General features: G+C 47.5%; 1 protein-coding gene across 2 annotated transcripts in view; it reads right to left on the reverse strand.

The window, feature by feature from the left end:
- LOC119433738 (titin-like) overlaps positions 1–26,288 on the reverse strand; it is a 74,560-nt gene that overhangs the window by 10,167 nt on the left and 38,105 nt on the right. For both annotated transcript variants that reach the window (XM_037701001.2, XM_049671687.1), the window contains exon 11: positions 15,848–15,994. In XM_037701001.2, coding sequence (XP_037556929.1) covers positions 15,848–15,994 — 147 coding nt within the window. The remainder of the gene's footprint in view (positions 1–15,847; positions 15,995–26,288) is intronic.

Below are 26,288 nucleotides of genomic sequence, written 5' to 3' on the forward strand. Positions count from 1 at the left end.
GGAAACGAAGAGCGAGCGTCACGATGGTGTCGTAGCGTCGTATAGTGTTACAGTAAAACCCCGCTGTTACGCTCCCGGGTGCTGCATTTTCCCCGGCTGTTACGTCGTTATCGGCTGGTCCCGGCACAGCTCCCATAGAACCCAATGCATTGGAAACCCCGCTGTTGCGTCGCAACTTTGGGACCATTCCCACATCATACTTGCGAACTGCCACCCCGCGCCGGCCCGAGCGGCCATTCTGACTTTTCATGTTGCTTGGCTTGGTGGCTTGACAATGGCATTGGCCGCACAAAGTGCCGGGGGCGTCAACTATGACGTATTTTCGGTTTCCGCCAGCAAAAGTATGGCCCTTGAGATCTGTATTTGCTATCTAAAGATGGTGTCTATGACGCGTTGTGGCCCAAAAATTTGTTTGGCTCATAGATGTTCCGTATAAAGTCCAAGGGCGATAACGCAGTCGTCGCGCACCGTATGCTGTATGTGCGAGTGAAAACGTGTGAGGGGAGCCGACGACTGCGTCTAAATCTCGTGCGCGCAGGAAAGAAAAGCAGGGAGGAAGCGCGCTTCCGTTGCGCTCGAGGCACTGGCGAGGGAATGAGGGGGGAGGGATAGTGGGCGGCGTTGTACTGTACTCTGGCATCAACTGCGTACTGCGCGGCGGCACGCGGTCGCGCGGGCTGCATCTTGAAAGCGATCTGCATTGGGGCAGAGTCTAGGCAGTGTAGGTGCGTCGGTGGCTCATAGCTGTGTGCGTTCTGTGTGTTCTCGGTGCTCAGTTTGCGTTGAAGCGATAGACAACAGCACAAAGGTCACTTTGCTCACTTCTGCAGCGGCGCTTCCACACGCCGCCAGCGTTTGACAGCGCGTGTCCACACTCATCGAGTGTGATGTGTCACAGCGTCTGCCAGCGCATTGGCAACATCGACTGGAAAAGAAGAGTGCCGGCTTGGCGGGCTAGGCCAGCTGCAGCAAGCGGCAGGATCAGGTTTCCATGAAGGGAGGGGGAAATGTCACGCCCGCGGCGGCAAGATTGCCGTGTCGAGGCATGTAGGCCCGCCTCGCACACGCTCGCACGCATGCACACGTGCGCTCGCTCCGCATTTCATCGCACTGGAGAAGGTGCTTCCGGTTGCTGTTCGTGCAAAAATGACAAAATTTAGGACGAAATCTCTAGGTTGTCGGCGGGGAAAATTCGTTATTTCGAGCGGGTCTCCTGGTGCCACTTCGTTACGTAGAGGTCTCAAATACATGTGCTTCTATGGAGTAACGGCAGGCAATAGAAAAATTTAGTTATATCCAGGAATTTGATATATGGAGGTTCGTTATAAGCAGGTTTAACTGTACAATGTTTCTACAAGAAGCTTTGCAATTCTTCGTGAAAGGCATCACGATCTGTTAGTGCTGATGCATTAAATGAGTGTATAGCCAAATATGCGCATGAAACTATGGCTATTGTTAAGGCGACGTGACATGTGTGCTGGTACTACAAAGGGCAACACATGAGGTCGATTACCATGAACACATCTATGGAAAAGGCAAAGAAGACTTATCGTGCGACGAGTTTCAAGTGGCTGGAGAGTAATATCTGCTTTAATCTTATTTACGCTGCAAGTTCTGTCGTAGTTACTTGTGATGAAGCGTGCTGCTCTATTTTGAATTGATTCTAGCATACAAACTAAATAATTTTGAAGTGGTGACCATACTGATACGCTAATTTAGAAACTGTAGCAGGGGATTTACGCAAGTTCCGTCGGAGATAACACAGAGTTTTTGAAGCTTTTGCACAGGTAGCTGTTACGTGTGTACTCCAGGAAAGACGAGTTGTAAGCTCAATACCTAGGTACTTATAGGACGATGTCAGAGGGACAGCGGTGTTATTTACGACATAAGAAAAGCGAGAGTTTGAATGTTTTCATGAGAAGGACATAACTTTACATTTGTCTGAGTTCAGGGTCATCTGCCATGTACTGCACCAGAAACTGAGAAGGTTAAGGTCATTCTGTAATAATAAATGGTCGTCGGATGTTGTTATCGTATGGTATAAAATGCAATTGTCTGCGAAAAGTCTTATCTGCAATGATATGTTTGATATGCTGCAAAGAAGAGGACCAAGGACACTGCCTTGCGGTGCGCCAGAAGTAACGTCAGGAGGAAGCAATGAGTGGTTGTTAACAACACTGAACTGCTGCCGCAAGGCCAGAAAGTTTCAGAGCCAAGATAAAGTTAATAAATCCAGTCGGAGTGCGGTTAATCTTGAGATGAGGCTATAATGAGCGACATGACCAAATGCCTTCGAAAAATCTTAGAATACACAGTCAGTCTACTGTTTGCTATTCATGCTGGAATGTAATTCTGTTGAAAGGGCTTTCGCCATCAACATGTAGCACAATATTGCAGACAGTGGTATTTGGTGATGTAACTTGCCAGAATTTCCTGGGGTTATTGATTAGGAAAGATGGCAGGTCTCGTGAAAAATATTTGTCTTCGGCTGCGCATAGCTCTTTGCAGTAACATTTCAGAAAATCACTGTATGCCACCCAAGATGAGGCTTGATTCTCGCTTCTGGCCGCCCGATACAGACGCTTCTTGTTTCTCAATGTTTGAAGGTGTTTAGTAAACCAAGGATAAGACCTTTCATTTGCTGTAAAGATTTTTGGCACATAATTTTCTACCAGTGCTGTTAACTTTTGCTTAAAAAGTTCCCAGAATGGCAGAAATTCTTCAGTAAGAAAGATAGCTAATTCAGCATTAATATTTTGATAGTCGGTCCTATTGTAATCGCTAATGCTTTGTCTGAACCCCATAGAAAGTTTGTGGAATATTAATGTTTAATTGAAAAAGTTTGTGATCGCCCAAGCCATCAATGTAAGCAACAGGCCCGGCGGTATCAAGTGCAGTGGTCAATACTAAATCTAAGATGTTGGGGACCACGGGTTTTTTGATCGACTATCTGGGTTAGATTTTAATCTAGTGTTAAGCTAATAAATTCAGCAGAGGAGTGGCAGGACGATGACAGATTTGGCCAATCATTAAGTGGAAAATTAAAGTCGTCCAGGAAATAAACGACAGCCGTGGAACATTGTTGAGTAGCACATGTAATGCTTTCAAACTGTACACCTAGAAACGAGTGGTCAGTATTGGGCGGCCAATAACATGTACCCACACTAGAACACCAGTAGAGGCTGTTGCACATGCGACCTAAACTATTTCGTCAGGAAAATTTGTGCCTACCAGAAGGGATGAAATGCAGCTTCTTATAGCAATCAGGACACCTCCACCCCTCTTCCCACTACGGTCATGCCTTGTGGGAATGTGTGACTCTCACGCGTCACCTGTAGTCCGGCTTCACCGCATGGCTAAGCGCCGGTGGCGGTCGTGGTGGTTGCGGCGCATTGCGAGAGATGGCGCGAGTGTCGCGATACTAATGCCACCGAACGGCGGGGTGACTTGGGAATAAAAGGTCGAAGGGCGCTGTGGGGATGTGCGTCTCCTGTAATCCGGCTTCACCGCGTGGCTAAGCGCCGGCGGCGGTCGTGGTGGTTGCGGCGCATAGCGAGAGATGGCGCGAGTGTCACGATGCTAACGCCACCGAACGGCGGGGTGACTTGGGAGAAAAAGGTCGAAGGGCGCTGTGGGTACAGTGGCTAGAATGGGGAAGTGTGTTGAACGCGCCGGCTCGCGCGTGCCCCTTTGGGAGGAAACCGCCAGGTGGCGCTGACATACGTTTATACGTTGGCTGCAACGGCCGCTAGCAGCCGCAGTGCAAGGGCGCTGCATGGAAAACGATCGTCCGCGCGTGCAGCCGCATTTGCAATAACAAAAAAGAAAGCTTCATAATATATATTCTCGCTCGTGTATGGCGGCAAATGGCAAAAGAGTGGCTATGCTAGCCCTTTTGTAATTGAAAGGCGCCAAGGTAACAATCTGGTTGAGCGTGCGTCGACGGTAGAATGTAGCTTGCTTTAGACGATTTACTCCGGCTGACACCTTAATGAACGCTAAGCAAGAAATTTCCTAGTGGAACCTTGGAAGCAAACATTTTATTTTTTGACGCACTGTTTACGCAAAAATCTAATTTTTGAAGAGTGGCTCACAATCCATTCTCTGTCATCGATTATTTTTTGCTACGCGACGCACCGGAGCTGGTGCTTTTTTTCTCAGGAGAAAAAAAAAAATGTTTTAAATTGTTCACAAACAGTTCAAACAGAATGTTGTCAGCCCTATATTATTCTCTGCTAAGTGACACGACTGAGCTTCAGGTGCTTCTATTCACGGGAAGACTCTCTCTTTGTTGAGTGCCTTCGTGTAGAAGGGAAAACGGATGACCAAAAATTATTTTGTAACTTGGTTGGCAAGGCTGGGGCCAAGCGGTGCACAGCCCAATATGACGTCGCTTTTGTGCAGACAGTAGAAAAGCTCTTCCAAGCTGTCACTGTGCAGTTCGTTGTAACTGAACCACATCGAAAACAGTGGTTTCAAGGGCGTCTGTACAAATGAGAAGAGCTTCTCCGAAGGGTGAATGAGGCCCCCATTGACGCAGAACTTGGTGAACATCACCACCTGTTCGATGGCTTTGCCGGTGGCAACAAGGATCTCGTCAAAACATTTCTTGCACACAGACTACAGGGTATATATTTACCCTGTCATGCAGAAGACTAGCCGCGAGTCGCTCATCTTTTCAGGGTAATCATGGTCGGGTAGCATTGCGGATTCAAAACGACAGACTGGTGGGCTAGTTGGTAGGACATTATTTACACAGTAGCGCAGAAGCACACGGACGGCGAAATAAACAGACGGGACGCAGCGCTAAGAACTGAGTGTTTGTCGCGTTAGGCGCCTGTGTCAGTTGAACTTGCTAGGTTGATTTGTTTGCATGTCTTCCTTGTAAATTCCTTTTGTGTGTCGATATACATATATCTGCTCTCGTGCAATAAACACTCAGTTGTTAGAGCTGTGTTCCATCTGTTGCTTTCACCGTCCGTGTGCTTCTGCGCTATATACTGCGTAAATAAAGCATTGTGGATTTCTTTATCATTTGAGAAGCTTCTTCAAACTTCCCACTATCCAGCAGTGCGTCCAGTTCATGGTCTGCATCCTCAATGCTGAGGAGAAGTGTCAGATCGCCCCCTTCACAGTTGTCACTGCTGGGAGCTTTGACCAAAACGTAGAAACTAAGACATATCATGGTGAGCAAAAATTGGGCAGCAGTACGATAGTAGCATCCAGCCACGAAATGTTTTTGCACGATTAGTACACATATAGACTTGCTGCAGCACAAAAAGAAACGAACGTAACTTTCTACAGGTCAGGGCGGGCGGCTTCACTAAAGCAGCACAACCGGCGCGACTCGCGTCGGGCGACGTGTCAACGACAGCGCACGCCCCGTTGCGGTACCGGCGGCTTCAATGTGCCCCATAGGCGCTGCGTGCCGCTCGGCACACTTCCCCATTCTAGCCACTGTACTGTGGGGATGCGCGTCTCCTGTAATCCGGCTTCACCGCGTGGCTAAGCGCCGGCGGCGGTCGTGGTGGTTGCGGCACATTGGGAGAGATGGGGCGAGTGTCGCGATGCTAACGCCACCAAACGGCGGGGTGACTTGGGAAAAAAAGGTCGAAGGTGCTTCCTTTTTGGCTTGGGATCGGCGACCAACACGCACGAACGCTTCTCGCGTGCGCCGGCCCGCTTCACGGGACCGTCTCGCGAGGCTAGGAGTAGGAGCAGGACACCGGTATGGACGAACACGAATCGTTCGAACATGCCACCGTTCGCGTGACCGTACACGTGAACGACTAGGCGATGGTTTCATAGCATGGGGCGAACATATTTGCTCGCTATCCAGTCGCGGTGAGTCGGACTTCCTTGACTTGTCGCGCGCCCATGTGAATGTTCTATGCGTAGTAATTCGGCTTGCATGCATTAGTGTATCAAAGATGCAATAAATGCCCTTTTGACTGTTTGCCCTACTGTGTTGTCGTTCCTTTGTCCCAAGAGCACGTGTGAGATCCCACATGTGGTGCCCAACGTGGGGCCTCTTGGGGGCATTGGACGATCATTTTAACAGTTTTGCTCGGTTCAAGACAACTTTGTTTCAACCGAAGCGTAGTCCTAGCGTGGATTTTGATTGCAAGTGTCGGCAGTGTGCTTTCTTGAGCGAGGCGACGGTTGCTGCAGCGTGTTTGAACTTTTCAACATGCTAAGCCTTTTCGCGAGTGTTTTGATGAAGTACACTCATCGGTACAAGAGCCACGTGGTCTGCATCCTGGGAGAGCGAGGCCTAGCGCCCGCGGAGCATTGGCAAGCCTGAAGCGAGTGAGTACGGAAGCCTCGTGGGTGGTCCGAATTTCTTATTTAAATAGCTTCTTCTATCTCTTTGACTTTGGAAGTCGCGGCTCAGAGAGCCGGGTGGCCGCGGGCCACGGGTGCCGCTATGGGCTGACTGGTATTGCGGCCTGGCACCGGGCGCTCCAACACCGTCTGGGACAGTGGGCGCCGTCAACTCGGATGCTGTGTGCACCGAGCAGGGTAGGACCACCTCACAGAGCTAACGTCTCCTTGCGGCTGCCTGTTGTGCCCATTTTGGGTGATGTTTTTTTTTGATGCCGGTTGTTGTCAAAGTAGCGAAGCATCAGGCCTAAGGCTTTACAAAGCCGCCTGTCGCACGTTGAGGGAAACAACCTGGTGACCGTGGTGTTGAGGTGTCGCACATTGCTTCCCTAATTAGTTCGCCTCACACGAATTGAAATTACTCGGTCGACTCAAGTAAGCTTTGTTCACGTGAACTTAGCATCTGAAATGCCGCCCGAAATTTTGCTAGCCGAATTGAACATCGTACCACGTGGGCGATGCGTATGCCGAATTCCTCTCCCTTGCACTACTTTGTCGAGTGCGTTGAGTGTACGCAGCGTGAGCGGAGTCACCCCTGGTTTGCTGTCACCTGCACATCGTCAACGCTGCTGCCCCGGACTACAATCGAGCTACCCCAGGCGATGCAGATGCCTGTGGCCAGTTCGGCGCAGCGATTTCGGCGGCCGCCTGTGTCCGGCTCGCAACCCTCGGCGGCTGGGAAAAGATCCGGCAATCACCAGCGGCTCTCGCCGGGAGGGTGCGTCGGCGCGAGCGACGCTTGCTCATGCTGACTGCGTCGTCGTTTCCAGAGTCCTGGGCTGGAGTCGTGCCATCGAATCTGCAGACGTGGTGCTGTGACCAACGGACGCCAGCGGTGAACCCCAGAGATAATGTCGGCTCGCATGTTGTGGATAACGTGTGGACATTCCCTCGGCACAGCCACTGTTGCATGTACTAACTTTTATTCACGACGCGCACGTTGATAGACCGTGTGACATGTTTCGCCGGAGCATGTGTAGTGATTTAAGGTTGGGGGGAATGTGGGGATGCGTGACTCTCACACATCTCCTGTAATCCGGCTTCACGGCGTGGCTAAGTGCCGGCGGGCTCGTGGTGGTTGCGGCGCATTGCAAGCGCCGGCGGGGTCGTGGTGGTAGCGGCGCATTGCAAGACATGGCGCGAGTATCGCGATGCTAACGCCACCGAACGGCGGGGTGACTTGGGAGAAAAAGGTCAAAGGCGCTTCCCCTTTGGCTTGGGATCGGCGAACAACACGCACGAACACTTCGCGCATGTGCCGGCCCACTTCACGGGACCGTCTCGCGAGGCTAGGAGAGGAGCAGGACACCGGTATGGATGAACACGGATCGTTCAAACATGCCACCGTTCACGTGACCGTACACGTGAACGACTAGGCGATGGTGTCATAGCATGGGGCGAACATAATCGCTCACTATCGGGTCGCGTGAGTCGGACTTCCTTGATTTGTGGAGCGCCCATGTGAATGTTCTATTGGTAGTAATTCAGCTAGTGTGTATTAGGGTATGAAAAGTGCAATAAATGCCCTTTTGATTGTTTGCACTACTGTGTTGTCGTTCCTTTGTCCCAAGAGCATGTGTGAGACCCCACAGCCTATAAATGTTATATTTGTTACTCTTGGGAAGAAGTTCTTCATTAGTGATGTCGGTGCACAACCAAGTCTCAGAGCTACAATATTGGGATCATCATCTTCAAAATAGGCACTCAACGCATCGCGCTTGTTTAGTATGCTGCGAATGTTCGTGTACGATAACAACAGCGGTGACGTTAAGGAAGATAGCGATTTCTTAGCTATAGCAGCAAATGTTGCCCTCTTTAGCAACAGTTTTGACGGCACAACTGTGTCAGTAGCGAGGTCATAAACATAAGTGGTGCCAATAATACGAACATTATCTATTGCAAGTTTGAAAGGCTGTTTTCTTGTTTTGGCAAATTCAATTATTTTTTCCTAGCTTGACTTGTGTATAAAGAAAAATCTTCATATATCGAATACTCAGTACCTTTTAGCTTGTGCGCAATCGCGAAGATATATGCTTGTCTTTAAAAAGGGCTAATCGTGCTATGATGGGCCAATGTTTCTCCGAAGAAAAGCGTCCCAATTTATGTACACACTCCAACTGTGCGTTCACCATGATAATGCCAAGCTGGTCAGAGCAAAACTTTATTACTTTTTGTTCAGATACAGCCTAGTTTTTGCCTTCCTCATAATCAATACCGAAAAACAGTAAACTACATCGTCGCATTCTGTTTTCTGTATCATCACATCTTGAAGTGAGCGAGTGAAGTTGATCACAGATGCGTAACTCATTATTTGGCGCCGAATTTTGAAGACTATCGAGAGATGCAACCGTGTTTTCGAGTGCATCTCTCTTTCCAGCTAAGCAATTGTGGCTCCTTGCCGTTGCCTGACACCTTACAGCTCATTTATATTCAGTATAGGCCACTTATAACGTAACCGTTTGTAGTGTAGAACTGGCTACAACGCGGCCTTTTCCAAATCCCATTACCCTCCCATAGAACTCCATGTATACGCATACAGCTTACAGTGCAGCCGCGCGAGGCGAAATACTGGTTATAATGCGGCTTCTGCGGGAAAATCTCGCCGACAAGGGCGGCAGCGAGCACGCTTCTCAACAAGGTGTGTGCTCCCGGCCGGCGTATGCATATTCAACGCAATCAAACTCTCATTAATTCGTACTTATTTGGCCGCACATCGGTTAATTCGAACTACTTTCGGAGCTTGGTGAGCGAGGAGCGCCGTAAATGTGCGACGCAAGAGAACAAGAACGGCGCTAGCAGCCAACCGAAACAAAGCGGCGGAGTCCGCATCGCCACAGACATCAGTTGAAATCTTATGTGAATGACAGCAACGCCGGAACGCTTCGAGCCTATTTGAGTCTTTAAAGCCTGTATTCTTGCGTTTACCACCGCGCATAACACCGCGTTGGCCTCGGGCTTTCGTAACTGTGTAGTCGTCATCCACGATCGCGTCGATATCGGCCGCGGTTTTCGATGCAGCGGTTGCGGCAAACAGTAGTTTCGTTCTTACGCGTGCCTAAAAAACTGCGTAGTCGCCATCGATGATCGCATAGATAGCCACCGCAGTTTCGACTGCAGTTGTTGCGCCGAATGGTAGTTAATTCGTCCAGACTTGGTGCGTGCGTCGGGCGCGTGCCTTCAGCACCGCAAAGTCACCGTTCACAATCGCGTCGATAGTGGTCACAGTTTTTTCCGCAGCGGTTGCGGCAAACAGTTGTTTCGTTTTAACTCGGTGCAAAGCTCCCGAACTTGGAGAGCACGGCTACATCGCGATTAGATTTTCGCCAGCTGACTGGCGAAAACGTAATTGCGCGCGCGATAGTACAAACCGTGTCTTCATGCTTGGTCTACATGTTTTACATACGTGCAGGGCTTGAAAATCGTTGTTTTGGTTATAGTGCAGTACCGCTTATAGTGCAGATATTTGCGACTCCGGCGACTTACGTTATAAACAGTCATACTGTAATAATAACACAGCTTTTATAACACACACACACAGAAAATGAGTATGCACATTTTTACGTTGCCGAAACAACACTTCACTTAACCTCAAACAAAACCTTTTTATTGCAAAGGCTTGCATCCACTTCGCATCAAATTATGCTATATGCCTTATATTTTTAAAAAATGATGTATTGAATAAAAAAAATGACTATGCCTTTTCGTGTAAAAATCGATGCACTTATATAATGTATATTGATGACCTAGTTGGTACACGACTCGGAAAACCGAACAGCGTTATAAACGGAACCAAACAAAAACAAGACAGCACACTGTCTTGTGTCGTTTTGTTTAGCCCCGTTTTTAGCACTGTTTTTCCAAGCATTTATATAAGCAGCAGTGTTTATAAACCCTTAGTGATCAACGTAACCCATCGTGGCCCACCCTTTGCAGATATGCAGCAGCATTTACAAACCCTTAGTGAACACCGTTTGCAGATATATTCTGCACATGCACGAGAGATTTATTTTCCAAGCCCAATATTCTCGTCCACAGACTATCAGAACAACGTATTCTTACCACTGAACAGCTTTGCCTTGACCACTCCAAACCCCACTACTCATCTAGTTTTTGGAGATGGCAAAAGAACTTGAATCGCAACAATACAGTTCCTCAGGGCAGCTAGGTGTGGGGTTAAGAACCATGAGGACAATAACTCTTTCCCGAAATTTTTAAGCCTTTGAGCTCGCGCTCCTCCCCATGAGAGATCGCACTTAGAGGGAGGAATACAGTCTGTGGAGAAGAGCTAAAATCCTCGCTGGAGTTGGCAGTATGTATGAAACAAAAATACTATATATATTGTCGCGAGAGGAAAAGGCAACCAGTCAGTTCATAGGGAACAGCTGTTGTTAGATGCAGCAGCCACAAAACAACTTCTTCGTGCTCATCCTCCAGTGTTACTAATGCGTGACATTACCTCACCCTCCAAAAAAAAAAAAAAAAAAAAAAAAGGACGCATCATATCGATGCCACTACACGAAGGAACGGTGAAAGTTAAGCCACAAAAGTTGGTGACGGCTTAAATACCACAGGGAGAAATTAAAATAAATGAGAAAGACAACAGGTGGAGGACAGGGACCGCACCACCACAAAGTTTGTGAATTGGAGTTAGCGCAAGTGGTGATGTGAACAATGCCACAGGAACGTGGTACATATATGATATTCGTGTAATATATTTCTGCAGGGACTACTTCGTAGTTGACTTGACTTGGGCAATGTAAAACTTTGTACGGTCAAATGTAACGGTGCAATAATTTTTCTGAGCGGCCTCGTAGATGTATAGGGGTCCAAACCCAGACGAGATCTCCCGGCTTGTATGTTAGGTCCCTGTGGCGTATGTTGTATCGACGAGCATTTTGACTTTGCCGACATAGAATTCGTTGTCGTGCAAGCTGCCGTGTTTCTTCGGCACGCTGAACAAAAGCGTCTGTATCTGAGGCGGTCGTATCAGACGAAGTTGGCAGGAGCATCACGTCGAGCATAGTGGTGACATCGCGTCCGTAGACCAGACGAAAAGCAGGAAACCCAGTGGTTTCTTGAAGTGCAGTGTTATGCGCAAATGTCACATACAGGAACAGTTCGTCCATATTTTTATGACCCGTGGCGACATACATGTAAAGCATATCTGCAATTGCTTTGTCGAGACACTCGGTTAACCCATTGGTCTGCGGGTGATATGCAGTTACCATACGGTACGTTGTACCAATCAGCTGCAGAATATCTCGGACCAACTGCGCGGTGAAGGCTGTACCACAGTCTTTGATAACGACAGCTGGAGCACCATGTCACATGACAATATTTTTGACAAAGAAGTTGGCCACATCTGAAGGAGTAGCTCGCTGAGCGGCTTGGGTTTCACTGTATCTAGTCAAGTACAGTATGGACCACTTATAACGTAACCGCTTATAGTGCAGGACCGGATATAGTGCGGTCTTTTCAGACTCCCGTTAATTTTCCCATCGGACTCCATGTATACACGTATCGCTTATAGTGCAGTTGCGGGAAACGAAATACCGGTTACAGTGCGGCTGCCTGGGAGTACGGAAGTCAGCAGAGACGGCGAACATTCCCCTCAAACGGGCGCCCCAAGGAGTGCTCGAGGAAGAAAGAGAGACGAAGTGGAGGAGAAGGGCACGTGGTGCGAACGAACAGCCAGTGAGGCTGAAACCAGAATCATGAGTGCGAGTCGTGAAATATCACAGCGCGCATAGCGAGCGAGGGCTACGAAACTTCCAACGCCGGCCAACGCTCGCTTCATGATAACGACAGCAAACTAAACTTCAGGGAGCGGGTGGCGCTGGCACGGCACGGTGAAGGGCGCACGCGGAGGCCGTGGAATGTGAGGGAGGAGGGCGGCAGGGAAGCGGATTTCGCCTTGGCAACTCCGCCGCTTCGGTGGCTCCCCTCGCCCTAACTCGTAGCTCCCTCACTTTCACCTGTCACTGTGTGCGCCCGCCGCCGCTCCAGCCGGCCCGGCGCCAGCTTCTCGAATTTTTGTTTTCTGCCGTTATCGGGAAGCGGGCGTTTGCCGGCGTGCGCAGTTTCGGTGGCCGGCCAGGGACAGCACCGCTGCTTCCCTCTGCGCCATAGCCGCAGCGTGCAAGGTCAACACGTGACTAGAAAGTAGACGAAGCATAAAGGAGAAAGAAGGGTTCACTGCCATTTTCTACGCGTGGCTACGGTAATGTGGTTGAGACGTCAAGTACACGCATGTTCCGGCGCAACGCAGAATCGGCGACCTTGCCATTTGAGAGAGGGTGAAATTTCCGCCACATTTCTTTTTTCTTTCTTTTGTTTGTTTTGTTTGCGACATTGAGAGGTCTCGCCTAAGCTTGTACTTTATGGCGGTGCCAGGGCAAAGCGGGTCAGAGGCGCCACCGCGTGATTGGGTTAGAATTAACGAGATTCGACTATAAATTGAATGCAAACATTCTAGCCGCATTCCTCGACTGTCGCATACACGTGGCGGCTCGATGCACATGTTTTGCATATGTGCGGGCTTGAAAATTGTTGCTTTGGTTATAGTGCGGTACTGCTTCATCATCATCATCATCATCAGCCTATATTTATGTCCACTGCAGGACGAAGGCCTCTCCCTGCGATCTCCAATTACCCCTGTCTTGCGCTAGCGTATTCCAACTTGCGCCTGCCAATTTCCTTAACTTCATCATCACATCTGGATTTCTGATGACCTCGACTGCGCTTTCCTTCTCTTGGTATCCATTCCTTAACCCTAATGGTCCACCGGTTATCCATCCTACGCATTACATGGCCTGCCCAGCTCCATTTCTTCCGTTTAATGTCAACTAGAATATCGGCTATCCCCGTTTGTTCTCTGATCCACACCGCTTTCTTCCTGTCTCTTAACGTTACTCCTAAGATTTTTCGTTCCATCGCTCTTTGTGCGGTCCTTAACTTGTTCTCGAGCTTCTTTGTTAAGCTCCAAGTTTCTGCCCCATATGTTAGCACCGGTAGAATGCAATGATTGTACACTTTTCTTTCCAACGACAGTGGTAAGCTCCCAGTCAGGATTTGGCAATGCCTGCCGTATGCACTCCAACCCAATTTTATTCTTCTGTAAATTTCTTTCTCATAATCAGGGTCCCCTGTGAGAAATTGACCTAGATAAACCTACTCCTTTACAGACTCTAGAGGCTGACTGGCGATCCTGAATGCTTGTTCCCTTGCCAGGCTATTGAACATTATCTTTGTCTTCTGCATATTCATCTTCAACCCAATTCTTACACTTTCTCGATTAAGGTCTGGCACTGTTGCTCAATGGTACTGCTTATAGTGCGGATATTCGCGACTCTGGCATCTTACGTTATAAGCGGTCTACACTGTAATCGGTGGCAACAACAATGCAGCGATCCTCAGCTGAAGACTTGGGAAACGGGTCGAGTAAATCCATCCCAACCTGTTCAAAAGGTGAGAAGGAGGTTGTACAGGCTGAAGCAGACCGGCTGGTTTCATTGGTGGAACTTTGCGACGTTGACAATCATGACGACTTCTGACGTACTGCTTCCCGGTTTTTGTAAGTTTTCGCCAGTAGTACTTCTGCTTGATCAATGCCAGAGTTCACTTGAAACCAAGATGCCTGGATGTTGTTTCTTCGTAGCATCCACGAAAAATGTTGTCGCAGAGAGAAGCGGGAACAACAGGAGGAAAACGGTTTTCGTTGGATGAAAGCTCCTGTTGTAGAGGATGTCGCTGCGTAAGCAGAAAGAGGACACGTGACGCACGAACTGCTGCAGGGGTTGTTGGCGGCATCCGTCAAGGTATTCAATCAAGGGTTGCAGCTCTGAATCGTGGCGTTGGAGCTTAGCCACGTTTAGAGATGGAAGAGTACAAAGGAAACCCTAGTCCTCGTCAGTATCTTTCGGTGCGGGTTCGATGGGGGCACGGGAGAGACAATCAGCGTCGGTGTGTTTCTGACCAGACTTTTAGACAATTCTCACATCAAATTCCTGCAGCCGAAGGCTCCATCTTGTGAGACGACCTGATGGGTCCTTGAGATTCGCCAGCCAAGACAGAGAGTGGTGGTCGCTGAAAACTCGGAAGGGGTGTCCGTACAAGTAAGGCCGGAACTTCTGGATAGCCCACACGACCGCCAGACATTCTTTTTCAGTTGCTGAGTAGTTTTTTTCAGCAGCAGACAACGTGCGGCTGGCATAGGCAACAATGCTACGTAGCCTAAACTGCTTGCAATGTTCAGTTGAGATCACGAGACATGCACTCTGCAGTATCGCCACAAGACATAAGCCATAATTACCATGAAATTTCAAGCCGATATTATGTATTACAATGAAGTTCAAATAGAGAGCAAGTCTTCAACAAGCTCTCTGTGCTGCTTACATGGTAAAAACAATGAAGTTATCTATTTTACATAACTTTTCTTTCTTATCTGCCTGTTTATGGTCTAACGCCTTTATAAAAAAGTGCTTGGGACCTCCAAAATCATTCATTATCCAGGTTACTTCGTTGTAAAGATCATGCTCCACACCGCTCGCAATAGAGCAGGTTAAGCATGTTCAACAAGAGAAAACCTCTATTTAGCATGAGTCCAAAAGAAACTTAGTGAAATAAGTTGATAATGTTTTCTGTGCATACTTTGTCTGATAGAATCTGCAATTGCAGCCAATATTACTGCGCCAAGGTTCAAGGCATGCTCTGCGGTGAGACATGGGAGTGATGCAAGGTAAAGCTGCAAATCATCAAATGCCACCATCACCTCCCCCGACAACAAAATTCGCGGTTCGTTCACAGGCTTATCACCACTGTTATTTTTTTTTTTGGCATTTGTGTCCCTTTCCATCCTAGATGGCCTTGAATACGTCGCGAGTTGTCTGTTATGATTACATCATCACGTCGTCATAACCTGCAGTGCATTTGTTAGCCGTTGCACCCGGTATTGTGTTACAACATGCACTGTACGAGTTGAGCAATTCCCCGAGCAGTGCAGCAGGACTTAACACTTATTGTCCATCGGCACACTCCTCAGATGCGTCACTGGCACTACTGTTAGTGCTAGCGTGGAGGGCAGCACAGTGGCATCTGCGGAAGGCAGTGGCAATATGCTACATAACATTCGTTGTAAAGCAACAATTCAGCCGTCGGGGACATCTAAATTTCTTTGTTGGACAGGCAAATTCGTTGTAGTGGTCGTCGTTGTACAGCCGTTGACAATACACATGGAAGGTATCGGGACATAATTAGTGCTTCGTTCTACAGGCCATTTCATTTTCACGGTCCTCTCTGTGCCTGAAAAATTTGTTCGACTGCTTGTATAACAGTATCATGATGAAAAAGATGTGGTAACACTGTGCAGTTTTGACGAATACAGGATGCAGTGATGGTATTGTATTTGAAAGTTTGAAAGCTATTTGAAGAGACTGCTTGGTTGCTAAGTCAAAGTGGCAGGTACCTTTTTTGGAATTTCTTGCAGGCTTCGTTGTTGCCTCTCAACCGAGGCCAGTCTGAATGCTTGTGGTTTCGTCGGTGGCGCTGATGTGTTCCTTGGACGAAAGACTCGATTGGGGTTTGGTGCAGGCTTTGCCTGAAAATGGCTTGACTGTAAGAACAGATAAATATACATATGAACCTGGCAGTAAAAACAAAAGTTTTAATTGGTAAAAAAAACTGGTATAGCATTAACTTTGATATATTTGGTGCAATACGAGAACATACCGTATTTACTCGCATAATGAATGCACTTCTTTTTCCTGAATAATATGCGAAAAGTTGGGGGGTGCATTTATTATGCAGGGTAAAATGTTCAGCGATTTTTTTTTCTGCGGGCGTCTCTAAAAAAGTCTAAGTTTTGCCCGAAAGGTAAACCATCCATTGCGATAGGAAATGCACAGACAGCTATACGAAGTAAGGATAATAGTTTCATCGGCCCTATAAACTTGCAAAGTAATTTAACCAGCATTGTGTCAGCGCGCAGAGGCAAACATGAACAAATCACACTCAATGACCGCGAACACTCGCTGTAAAAATGCTGGTGTGAGCAAGCGCAGCAGCAACAGCGAGCGAAGTAACCTTCGTACCATGTATCGCTTCAACGCTAACTGAGCGGTGATAACAGGGCAACCACAAAGGTAATACCGTATTTATTTGAATCTAGGCCGATAGTTTTTTCAAATAATCACATACGAAACTCTAGGGTCGGCTTAGATTCGAGGATTTAAAAAAACGCGCCAGTTTTTAACTGATAAATATTGTGCATAGTTAGCGCCATCTAGAAAAGTCAGTATCTCAGCCGCTACTAGCCGCGCCAGTAGCCAACTGAAGCACACGAGCGACGTCGCCATTTTGACCTGCGTCGTATCGGTAGTATCGGTATGGTGCAGCATCGGCGCGCGGTGTGGCGTTATCGTAATGGCACCAAATGGGCGATGCCACTATAGTGCCGCTTTGTAAACGAATACTGTATTTACTCGAATTTAACGCGCACTTTCAACACGACCCTAAATCTGCGTCGGCATTTCAAAATGGCCGCCTCGCACGCGCGTCGAGCCTAGCTACCGTAGCATGCGGAAGCTTCCTCCGTGTGCCGCAGTACACGTGCTTAGGCAATAGTCTACCGTCTGTCTTCACGTTCTCAGCGTCTGCTCTATCAGCACGAAGTACCGAGTTCATCATGATGCCGCATTTAAAAGGAAAGTGATCATCTGTGCGGAGACGGACAGAAATCGGGCCGCATCACGGGCGTTCGGAGAATCCGAAACTTGCGAGAAGGACTGGCGCAAACAGAAGGAGAGGATTTTCGCCAGCAAAGCAATGCGGAACGGTTTCAGTGGACCGAAGCAGGACGTAATCTGCGACGATCCACTCCGACGATACGATCGCCTTGGCCCTATCTTGAAAGCAATCTGCGACGGGTAAAGTCCGCCGCGCGCCGTGTTTTCGCCGCGTTAAAGCGAGAGGCATGCTAGCACGAAGGCGCGCTTCGTCTCCAGCGTTCTGACAGTTCGTTTCCGCGGTCAACGAGCGAGATGTGTTCATGTTTGCTTGTGCGGGCGTGACACCGTGCTTGTTAATAGCGGTCTACTAATTTGCTATCGCATTCGATGCATCGCCTTTCGGGCGAAACTGCGACGTTTTTTTATTCATCGCAACTTCATTGCATCAGGAGGAAATCTATTTTTCCAAATGACAGAAAGTTGTATTTCTGTTTGAAAGCATGAGGTGCGCGGTACTGGTAAAGGACTTTTTTTTTCCTCACGGAAAACGGGTGCGTGTTACAATCGAGGAAGCGTGAGAATCGAGTAAATACGGTAGTTGTGCTAGCCGTAGAGGCATCGTCAAACATTCAAGCCGGGCGGAACTTCGGCATCGGTCTGTCGTTGGAGGGGGCCACGGGAGATGGTTTTTGCGTGCGCCGCAACGTGCGCTCCTTCCAAAAATGCAGCATCTCCAATGCGCTGGATGGTACTGAATATAGCGCACTGTTTGAAGATGTCAGCAGTAAGCAAGATAGCGACGAGGCTAGCAGCGATGGTGACATAGAATGAGCTCAGCGTGTTCAAATTTAATAAATGCTGTTTCATTTTGCGAATGCTGTCCTCGCTTTTTCGTTCGGCCTACATTCGAGGTAAGTTTTTTTTTCTTCCGACTTCGAACTTTTGGGGGGTCGGCTTAGAATCGGAGTCGGCCTAGATTCGAGTAAATACGGTAAGCCACCATCGCACCTGGATCCCCTGACGCCGATCACTTTCAAGATAGGGCGCACGAGGCCGCGCAATGCACAGTTGCTGTGCCGCCACCCCCCCTCGCTCCCCTCCCCATAGAATAAAACCAAGCGCGCAACAAGATACCGTGCGTTTTCTCCACGCTTTCCCCCATCGAACGCAGAAGATGGAGCCACTATCGTCGGCGCCGACGGCAAAAATGCACCTGGAGTGTCCATAAGATTGCTATCGCAAGAAACATAGCAGACACAAGGTACGATTTGGCGTCCAATACGGTGTCTTATACAATCGTACCCGCGGGACGCCATATCGGACGCCGAATCATGCCGTCTCTCTCCTACTTCACGGCAGCAAGTTCAGGGTGCGTTTATTACACGGCAGAAAAAAAAAATTTTTTTGACGACTAAAGCTGGGGATGTGTTCATTATGCGAGTGCGTTAATTACGTGAGTAAATACGGTTACCAGTGCTCATATCAACTTGTACATGGCGACCTAAAGCTGGCCAAGGTAGTTGCAGCGAGTGGCGTAGCCATAAATTTATTTCCAAGGAGAGAGACAGGAGGGTTGTGCGTGTGTGTAAACTGAAAAGTTGATGCCCTTCTTGAAAAAAAAAGGAAAAAAAAAGAGAAATTTTTATTGTCAACTGTCAACGTTCTGGCCAGAGACCGGCCTTTCTCAAATCTAGCAGAATTAGCAGACTAGAAGAACGATCTATTCTTCCCATTGAACAGCTTTGCCTGTCTTGAGAAAGGTTAGTCTCTGGCGAAACATAACTTTTCAAAGCTTATCAATTCGTATAACTTTGCAGCAACCATAGATACCTCTACCTTGTAGTTATTAATGTATATAAGTTTTTTTTTATTTAATGTACCTTACAGGCCCATTTAAGGACATTGCGTAAGGGAGGAGACAAAGTAAGTGTTTCAACAGGAGTAATCAATATAAATATTAATACAGGCAGTCACAAGTAAAACAAAGTTAAAAAATGTTTGTCTAGGCTAAGCTTTAGGCAGCGTAAACACATTATTATACTCATACACATAAAAAATACAAGTAAGAAAAACGGGGAAGGAAAGCAGGTCAATAACATCCGTATACAATGTTTCTACAAGAAGCTTTGCAATTCTTCGCGAAAGGCGTGACGATTTGTTAAGCACACAATGTTATCAGGAAGACTGTTCCATGCCATTATGACACATGGCAGTGCGGATGCATTAAATGACAGTGTATTGCCAAATATGTGCATGAAACTATGGCTATTGCTAAGGTGACGTGACGAGCGCGCTGGCACTTCAAGGTGCAACACATGAGGTCTATTACCATTAACATATCTATGGAAAAAGCAAAGAAGACTTATCGTGCGACGAGTTTCGAGTGGCTGGAGCGGAATATCTGCTTTAATCTTATTTATGCTGCAAGTTCTATCGTAGTTACTTGTGATGAAGCGTGCTGCTCTATTTTGAATTGATTCTGGCATACAAACTAAATAATTTTGATGAGGTGACCATACTGATGACATAAATTCGAATTGTGGGCGAACAAAAAACTCATATGCTAATTTACAAACTGCAGCAGGGGATTTACGCAAGTTCTGTCAGAGATAAAACAGTTTGTGAAGCTTTTGCATAGGTAGCCATTATGTGTGTACTCCAGGAAAGATGAGTTGTAAGTTCAATACCTAGGTACTTATAGGACGATGTCAGAGGGATAGCGGTGTTATTTATGATGTAAGAAAAGCGAGAGTTTGAATGTTTTCGCGAGAAGGACATAACTTTACATTTGTCTGAGTTCAGGGTCATCTGCCATGTCAGGGTGTCTACCAAGTTGACATTTTCAGATTCCCCGAGTTTTCCAGGTTTTCCCCGAGTGATTTTGCTAAATTCCCTGAGTGAAACGAAACTTTCTTTTACATCAAGATGGGCTGTCACCATGTTGCCTGATGCTGTCACTCTTTAGTAAGCATGTTAAAAAATGCGAAGCATCAATTGCGATAGCAAATTAGTAGAGAGCTATACGGAGTAAGGATAGTAGTTTTATCAGCTGTATAAACTTAGACATGCAGAAGCACCAGCAATGCGCCGAACTGTTGTCGACGCCGTCGGCGTTTTGCCCGCGTTCACACCGAACGCGCACGGCGCTTGTGACTGTTGCCTGTGCCTCTGGGGGCGGCTCAGAAGTTTTCGACGAGATCAGAACGGGACACTCGTCGAGCAGCGTCCGAAGTCTTTACCACCTTCTCGCCTCACCACATTTTTATATAAATACGCATTTGGTGCCGCAGCTAAACGTCGCCTCCCCTCCCTCCCTCCAGTACCGCAACTTTCGTTCCCTTTCAATTAAATTACAGCTAATTTAGGGACGGGCGAATAGTGGATTTGAAGTTCGAAGCGAATAGCGATTTGGTCAAATAATTTCGAATCGAATAGTTTGAACAGTATATATCACATATTACAGTAAAACCTAGTTAATTCGAATTTCACGGGATTGAAAAAAAAAATGTCCGAATTATCAGGGTATGCAGAAAACAATAAGCAAATGCTTACTACGTCAGCACGATTTTATTAGTATAATGGATGAGCAAATCTTTTCGCTATTTAGCACAAAAGCAGTGCGGAAGCTGCAATTCTCGTCATCTCGTGACTAATTGGCTCTCGCAGCGGCGATCGAGGCCTCGCGACTTCCTTCGCAGCACGGCTGCGGCGCGCGCCATCATTTCCGACACGCTTTGCACTACCGCGCGCACATCCCGATAATTTTTTCGCCAGTAAGCTCAACGCCAACGGCTCGCACGTCTATCGTGATGTAGCCGGTGCGCTTCATCCTCGACAGCTTTGCCCCGAGTCAAACCGAAACAACTGCTTGTCGCAACCGCGGCCGCTATCGACACGATTATGAACGGCGACTTTGCGGTGCTTAAGGGTATGGCCACGATAGCGGCAAAAACGCCCGCGTCATGCCGCGAGCGGCAACGCATCATGACGCGCGCGGCAAAAGCGGCAGGAATCAGGGATTTTACGGCTTGCCGAGGGTGCCGAGAGCGACGAGGGTGACGTCACGGAGCCAATGGCAACCGGACCTCCGCCGCTCCGCGCCGGGTTATCAATCGACGATTGTCGTCTCTCTCGGTTCTAGAGGGATTTCTGGACGCTGTCCGATCGCACCCTTTTCGCTCACGGTGATTCCGCGTTCCGAGAGCGCGCGAGATCATATCGCGCTGCCGCGCGGCGAGACGCGATTGCCACGGTGGACTTCGCGGCAAGGCGCTGACGCGCGGCAACTTGCCGCTAGTGTGGCCGTACCCGAACAGTGATGCGTTTATTTAGGAATACCACCGATCCCCTAACAGCAGGCTAGTCACCCTCAACCCAGCGTGTTCACCGTCAACGCCTCCTCCGTTCCAACGGCGGCGGCTAGAAACATGGAACGCGCGAGCGGCGCAGCGCGGCGCCAGCGGTCGAGCGCTGTACGGGGGCGCAAATAGAAATACGCTACCCGGCCGACGCACGCACCGAGTCAGAACGAAACTACCGTTCACTGCAACAACTTCAGACGAAATCGCGGTCGCTATCTATGCGATCATGGATGGCCACTACGCAGCTCTTTAGGCACGCGGCCGACGTGCGTATTGAGTCAAAACGAAACTAAACGAAACCGCTGCGAAAGAAACCGCGGCAGCTATCGACGCGATGATGGGTGGCGACTATGAAATCTCGCGGCCAACGCGTTGTTATGCGCGGCGGTAAACCCAAAAAAGGCACAAATAGGCACGAAGCGTTCCGTCGTTGCTGTCATTCACGCACGATTTCCGCTGCTGACTATGGCCATGCGAACTCCGCCGCTTCGTTTCGGTTGTGCGCTAGCGCCGTTTCTGCTCTTCTGCGTCGCACATTTCAGGCTCTTTAATGCAAAAACACATAGCCTTCGAGATTTATGGTTGATGTATGGCAGCCATGACGTGAAGCATAGCCTCCGAGATGTGCACCGACCGTCCGTGGCTTTTGGCTGCCTATTCGTGACCGCTGAATAATTCGAAAATATTGAATCCATGAATTCGAATCGAAGCGAATAACGAACATAGAATTATTCAATGAAATATTCGACAATACCCTATATTCGCCCATCCCTACAGTAATTTTCCCTGATAGAGGCACAAATTCCCTGAGTTTTCCCTGAGTTTTTCCAGAATATTCAAAATCCCTGAGAATTCCCTGTTTTCCCTGTTTTCCCGGTTGGTAGACACCCTGCATGTACTGCACCAGAAACTGAGAAGGTTAAGGTCATTCTGTAATAATAAATGGTCGTCGGATGTTGTTATCGTATGGTATAAAATGCAATTGTCTGCGAAAAGTCTTATCTGCAATGATATGTTTGATATGCTGCAAAGAAGAGGACCAAGGACACTGCCTTGCGGTGCGCCAGAAGTAACGTCAGGAGGAAGCGATGAGTGATTGTTAACAAGGACGTAACTTTACATTTGTCTGACTTCAAGTCATTTTATAATAAATGGTCGACGGATGTTGTTATCATATGGTATAAAATGGAATTGTCTGCGAAAAGCCTTCTCTGCGATGATATGTTTTGCGGAAGGTCATTAATTGAAATTAAGAAAGCAAGAGGAGCAAGGAAACTGCCTTGCGGTGTGCCAGAAGTAACGTCAGGAGGAAGCAATGAATGGTTATTAACAACAGTGAACTGCTGCCGCAAGGACAGAAAGTTTCGGAGCCAAGATAAAGTTAATGAATCCAGTCGGAGTAATGATAATTTTGAGATGAGGCGACAAAGAGCGACATGATCAAATGCTTTCGAAAAATCTAAGAATACACAATTAGTCTGCTGTTTGTTATTCATGCTGGAATGTTATTCTGTTCTAAATTTGAGCAACTGAGTTTTACTTACAAGATAAGCCTTTTCTGAATCCATGCTGGTTAAAATAAAAGAAGTTGTTTCATTCTAAATGGCAATAGATATGCGATGTTATGATATGTTCCAGTAGTTTACAGCAGATGCATGTTATGAGATGGGACATTAATTTCGTGGAGACTGCTTGTTATCACCTTTGAATACAGGAATAACCTTAGGTAGTTCACAAGACGATAAGGATTGCCTAAAAATATGGCACAAAATTTGGCTTGAAATTGTAACGGTGTTTTTTAGTATTTTTGAGTTAATAATGTCTATACCGGAAGATGTGAATAATTTCAGATTATTTATTAAAGACAAAATGCCATCTGCTGTAATTTCTATTGGTTCCATAAAAGGATATTTAAAGTCGGGAACTATGAGAACAGTGGATGGAACAGTCTTCATGTGTAAAAAAAGATGTGAAAAAATTGTTAAATGCTACTGGACAATCAGCGTCAGACAAAAGGCTTTCACCATCATCATGTAGCACAATACTGCAGACAGTGGTATCTGGTGATATAACTTGCGAGAATTTCCTGGGGTTATTGATTAGGAAAGATGGCAGGTCTCGTGAAAAATATTTGTCTTCGGCTGCGCATAGCTCTTTGCAGTAACACTTCAGAAAATCACTGTATGCCGCCCAAGATGAGGCTTGATTGTCCCTTCTGGCCGCCCGATACAGACGCTTCTTGTTTCTCAATGTTTGAAGGTGTTTAGTAAACCAAGGATTAGACCTGTCATTTGCCGTAAAGATTTTTGGCACGTGATTTTCTACCAGTGCTGTTAATTTTTGCCTAAAAAGTTCCCAAATGGCAGAAATTCTTCAGTAAGAATGATAGCTAATTCAGCATTAATATTTTGATAGTCGGCCCTATAGTAATCTCTAATGCTTTTAGGCTGAACCCCACAGAAAGTTTGTGGAATATTAATGTTTAATTGAGGAAGTTTGTGATCGCCCAAGCCATCAATGTAAGCAACAGGCCCGGCGGTATCAAGTGCAGTGGTCAATACTAAATCTAAGATGTTGGGACCACGGGTTTGTTGATTGACTATCTGGGTTAGATTGTAATCTAGTGTTAAGCTAATAAATTCAGCAGAGGAGCGGCAGGATGATTTGGCCAATAATTAAGTGGAAAATTAAAGTAGTACAGGAGATAAACGACAGCCGTGGAACATTGTTGAGTAGCATATGTAATGCTTTCACGCAGTACACCAAGAAACGAGTGGTCAGCATTGGGCGGCCGATAACATGTACCCACACTAGAACACCAGTAGAGGCTGTTGCGCATGCGACCTAAACTATTTCAGCAGGAAAATTTATGCCTACCAGAAAGGATGAAATGCAGCTGGTAGGCACAACTGTGTCAGTACCGAGGTCATAAACATAAGTGGTGCCAATAATACGAACATTATCTATTGCAAGTTTGAAAGGCTGTTTTCTTGTTTTGGCAAATTCAATGATTTTTTCCTAGCTTGACTTGTGTATAAAGAAAAATCTTTACATATCGAATACTCAGTACCTTTTAGCTTGTGCGCAAGCGCGAAAATATTTAGCTTGTCATTAAAAAGGGCTAATCGTGCTATAGGCACCGGGCGCGGGATGAATTTGGACCGGTGGCGCCGCAAATGTAATGGCATGTGGCGGCCGGGCCGCGCGCGGCAGGCGCTGCCGTGTTGCGTTGCGTTTTATTGCGAGAGCAATTATATGGACACTCCAAAGCAGATTTCTGCCGTCGCCGTGAGCTTCCGTATGACGTCAACGGCGATCGCAATTGGTGCTTCGCCTTTCGGGAGAAACTGCGACAAATTTTTGGGTTCACCAACAGTTACTGAAACATGACTGAAGCTGGTTAGGCCATTCAATTCAATTCAATCGTTGTTCATCGCAGTATCGCGTTTTTCAGGCGGAAAGTCTGTATATGTGCGGTCTGTAGGCAACAGCGTGCACAGTGCTCAGCAATTAAAACGCGATACACGAATCGCATGGTCGCCAGCGCTTTTTGCACTGACTGTAAGCGCTGGGAATTGTGGTGTAGAGTGAAAGCGAGAACCTTCGAAACGCATTATGACTGCATTTGGTCTCACGTGCGCAAAAAACTGGCGGGAGCCGCGCGCTGCCATCGCTTCAATCGCTGGACACTGTACATTTCCGACGCTGATTTGCTATGGTCTAGTTGTTCTAACGCTAATAAAAGAGCCGTCCATACGCAAGAGCTTCGTGTCCCACTTGCCTGTCTTCGCCTCCGCAGTGTAACAACTCCGGAGCTTGGGCACCGAAGGCGAACACTCAGCTGCGACATCGTCTTATCAGTGTATCAGTCCTCCTTTTAATGTACATTTTCCTTCCTAGCAATTCTCAACTTTGGTTGCGTCCGGCACATGACTATGCCCATCGACGGCGAACGCCAACGCAGTGCCGTGTTCACACTCGCCGCCAACGATGGCTCCCGTCGCGCTAAGCTATATAAAATGGGTCGTGACTAGTTTATAAGCAATTAAGAATGGGGCAGCATTGCAAAGATAAAAGAACTACAACGGACACAGAATGGGAACTTACTGACACATGTGCGATCGGCGAAGCAGCTCAAGAAACAGAATAAGGAAGGCGTATGTCTCCTTTTTTTTTTCCTGTCGATAATTTTTGTGTTCTTCGCCTATTTACATGATTAAATACACGAGAATGTTAACGCGCACAGCAAAATAACATCTGGAATATAACTGCTGGAATTCCACGTCTTAACTTGCCGCGGTGAGCTCCGTTTGCGTGGTGCATTTGCATCGCAATTTGCACTCGTTTTCTGCATTATATGCTACCTGATGCCATGAATGTGATCTGCCTCGTACAAGTGACGACCTTTCTCAACAGCAGACACGCGAAAATGCATTTTCCGGTGCGTCAGCCCTTAAAACCCGCAGTGCCAAATCACTGGCAGCACCGAGCGCCTTCGTCCCGTCGTCTGCATCACATGCCAGTGCTCTGACAGCCGCCGTTCGCGGCGCTGTTCGCCAGGATACCGCCAGCGCGGCGCCTTACGACGGCTGCCCGGTGCCTATGATGGGCCAATGTTTCTCCGAAGAGTCCCAATTTATGTACGCATTTCAACTGTGCGTTCACCATAATAAGGCCAAGCTGGTCAGAGCAAAACTTTATTATTTTTTGTTCAGATGCAGCCTAGTTTTTGCCTTCCTCATAATCAATACCGTAAAACAGTAAGCTACATCGTCGCATTCTGTTTTCTGTATCATCACATCTTGAAGTGAGCGAGTGA

This window comes from Dermacentor silvarum, chromosome 1 (genome assembly GCF_013339745.2).
Source record: "Dermacentor silvarum isolate Dsil-2018 chromosome 1, BIME_Dsil_1.4, whole genome shotgun sequence".
Lineage (NCBI taxonomy): Eukaryota > Metazoa > Arthropoda > Arachnida > Ixodida > Ixodidae > Dermacentor > Dermacentor silvarum.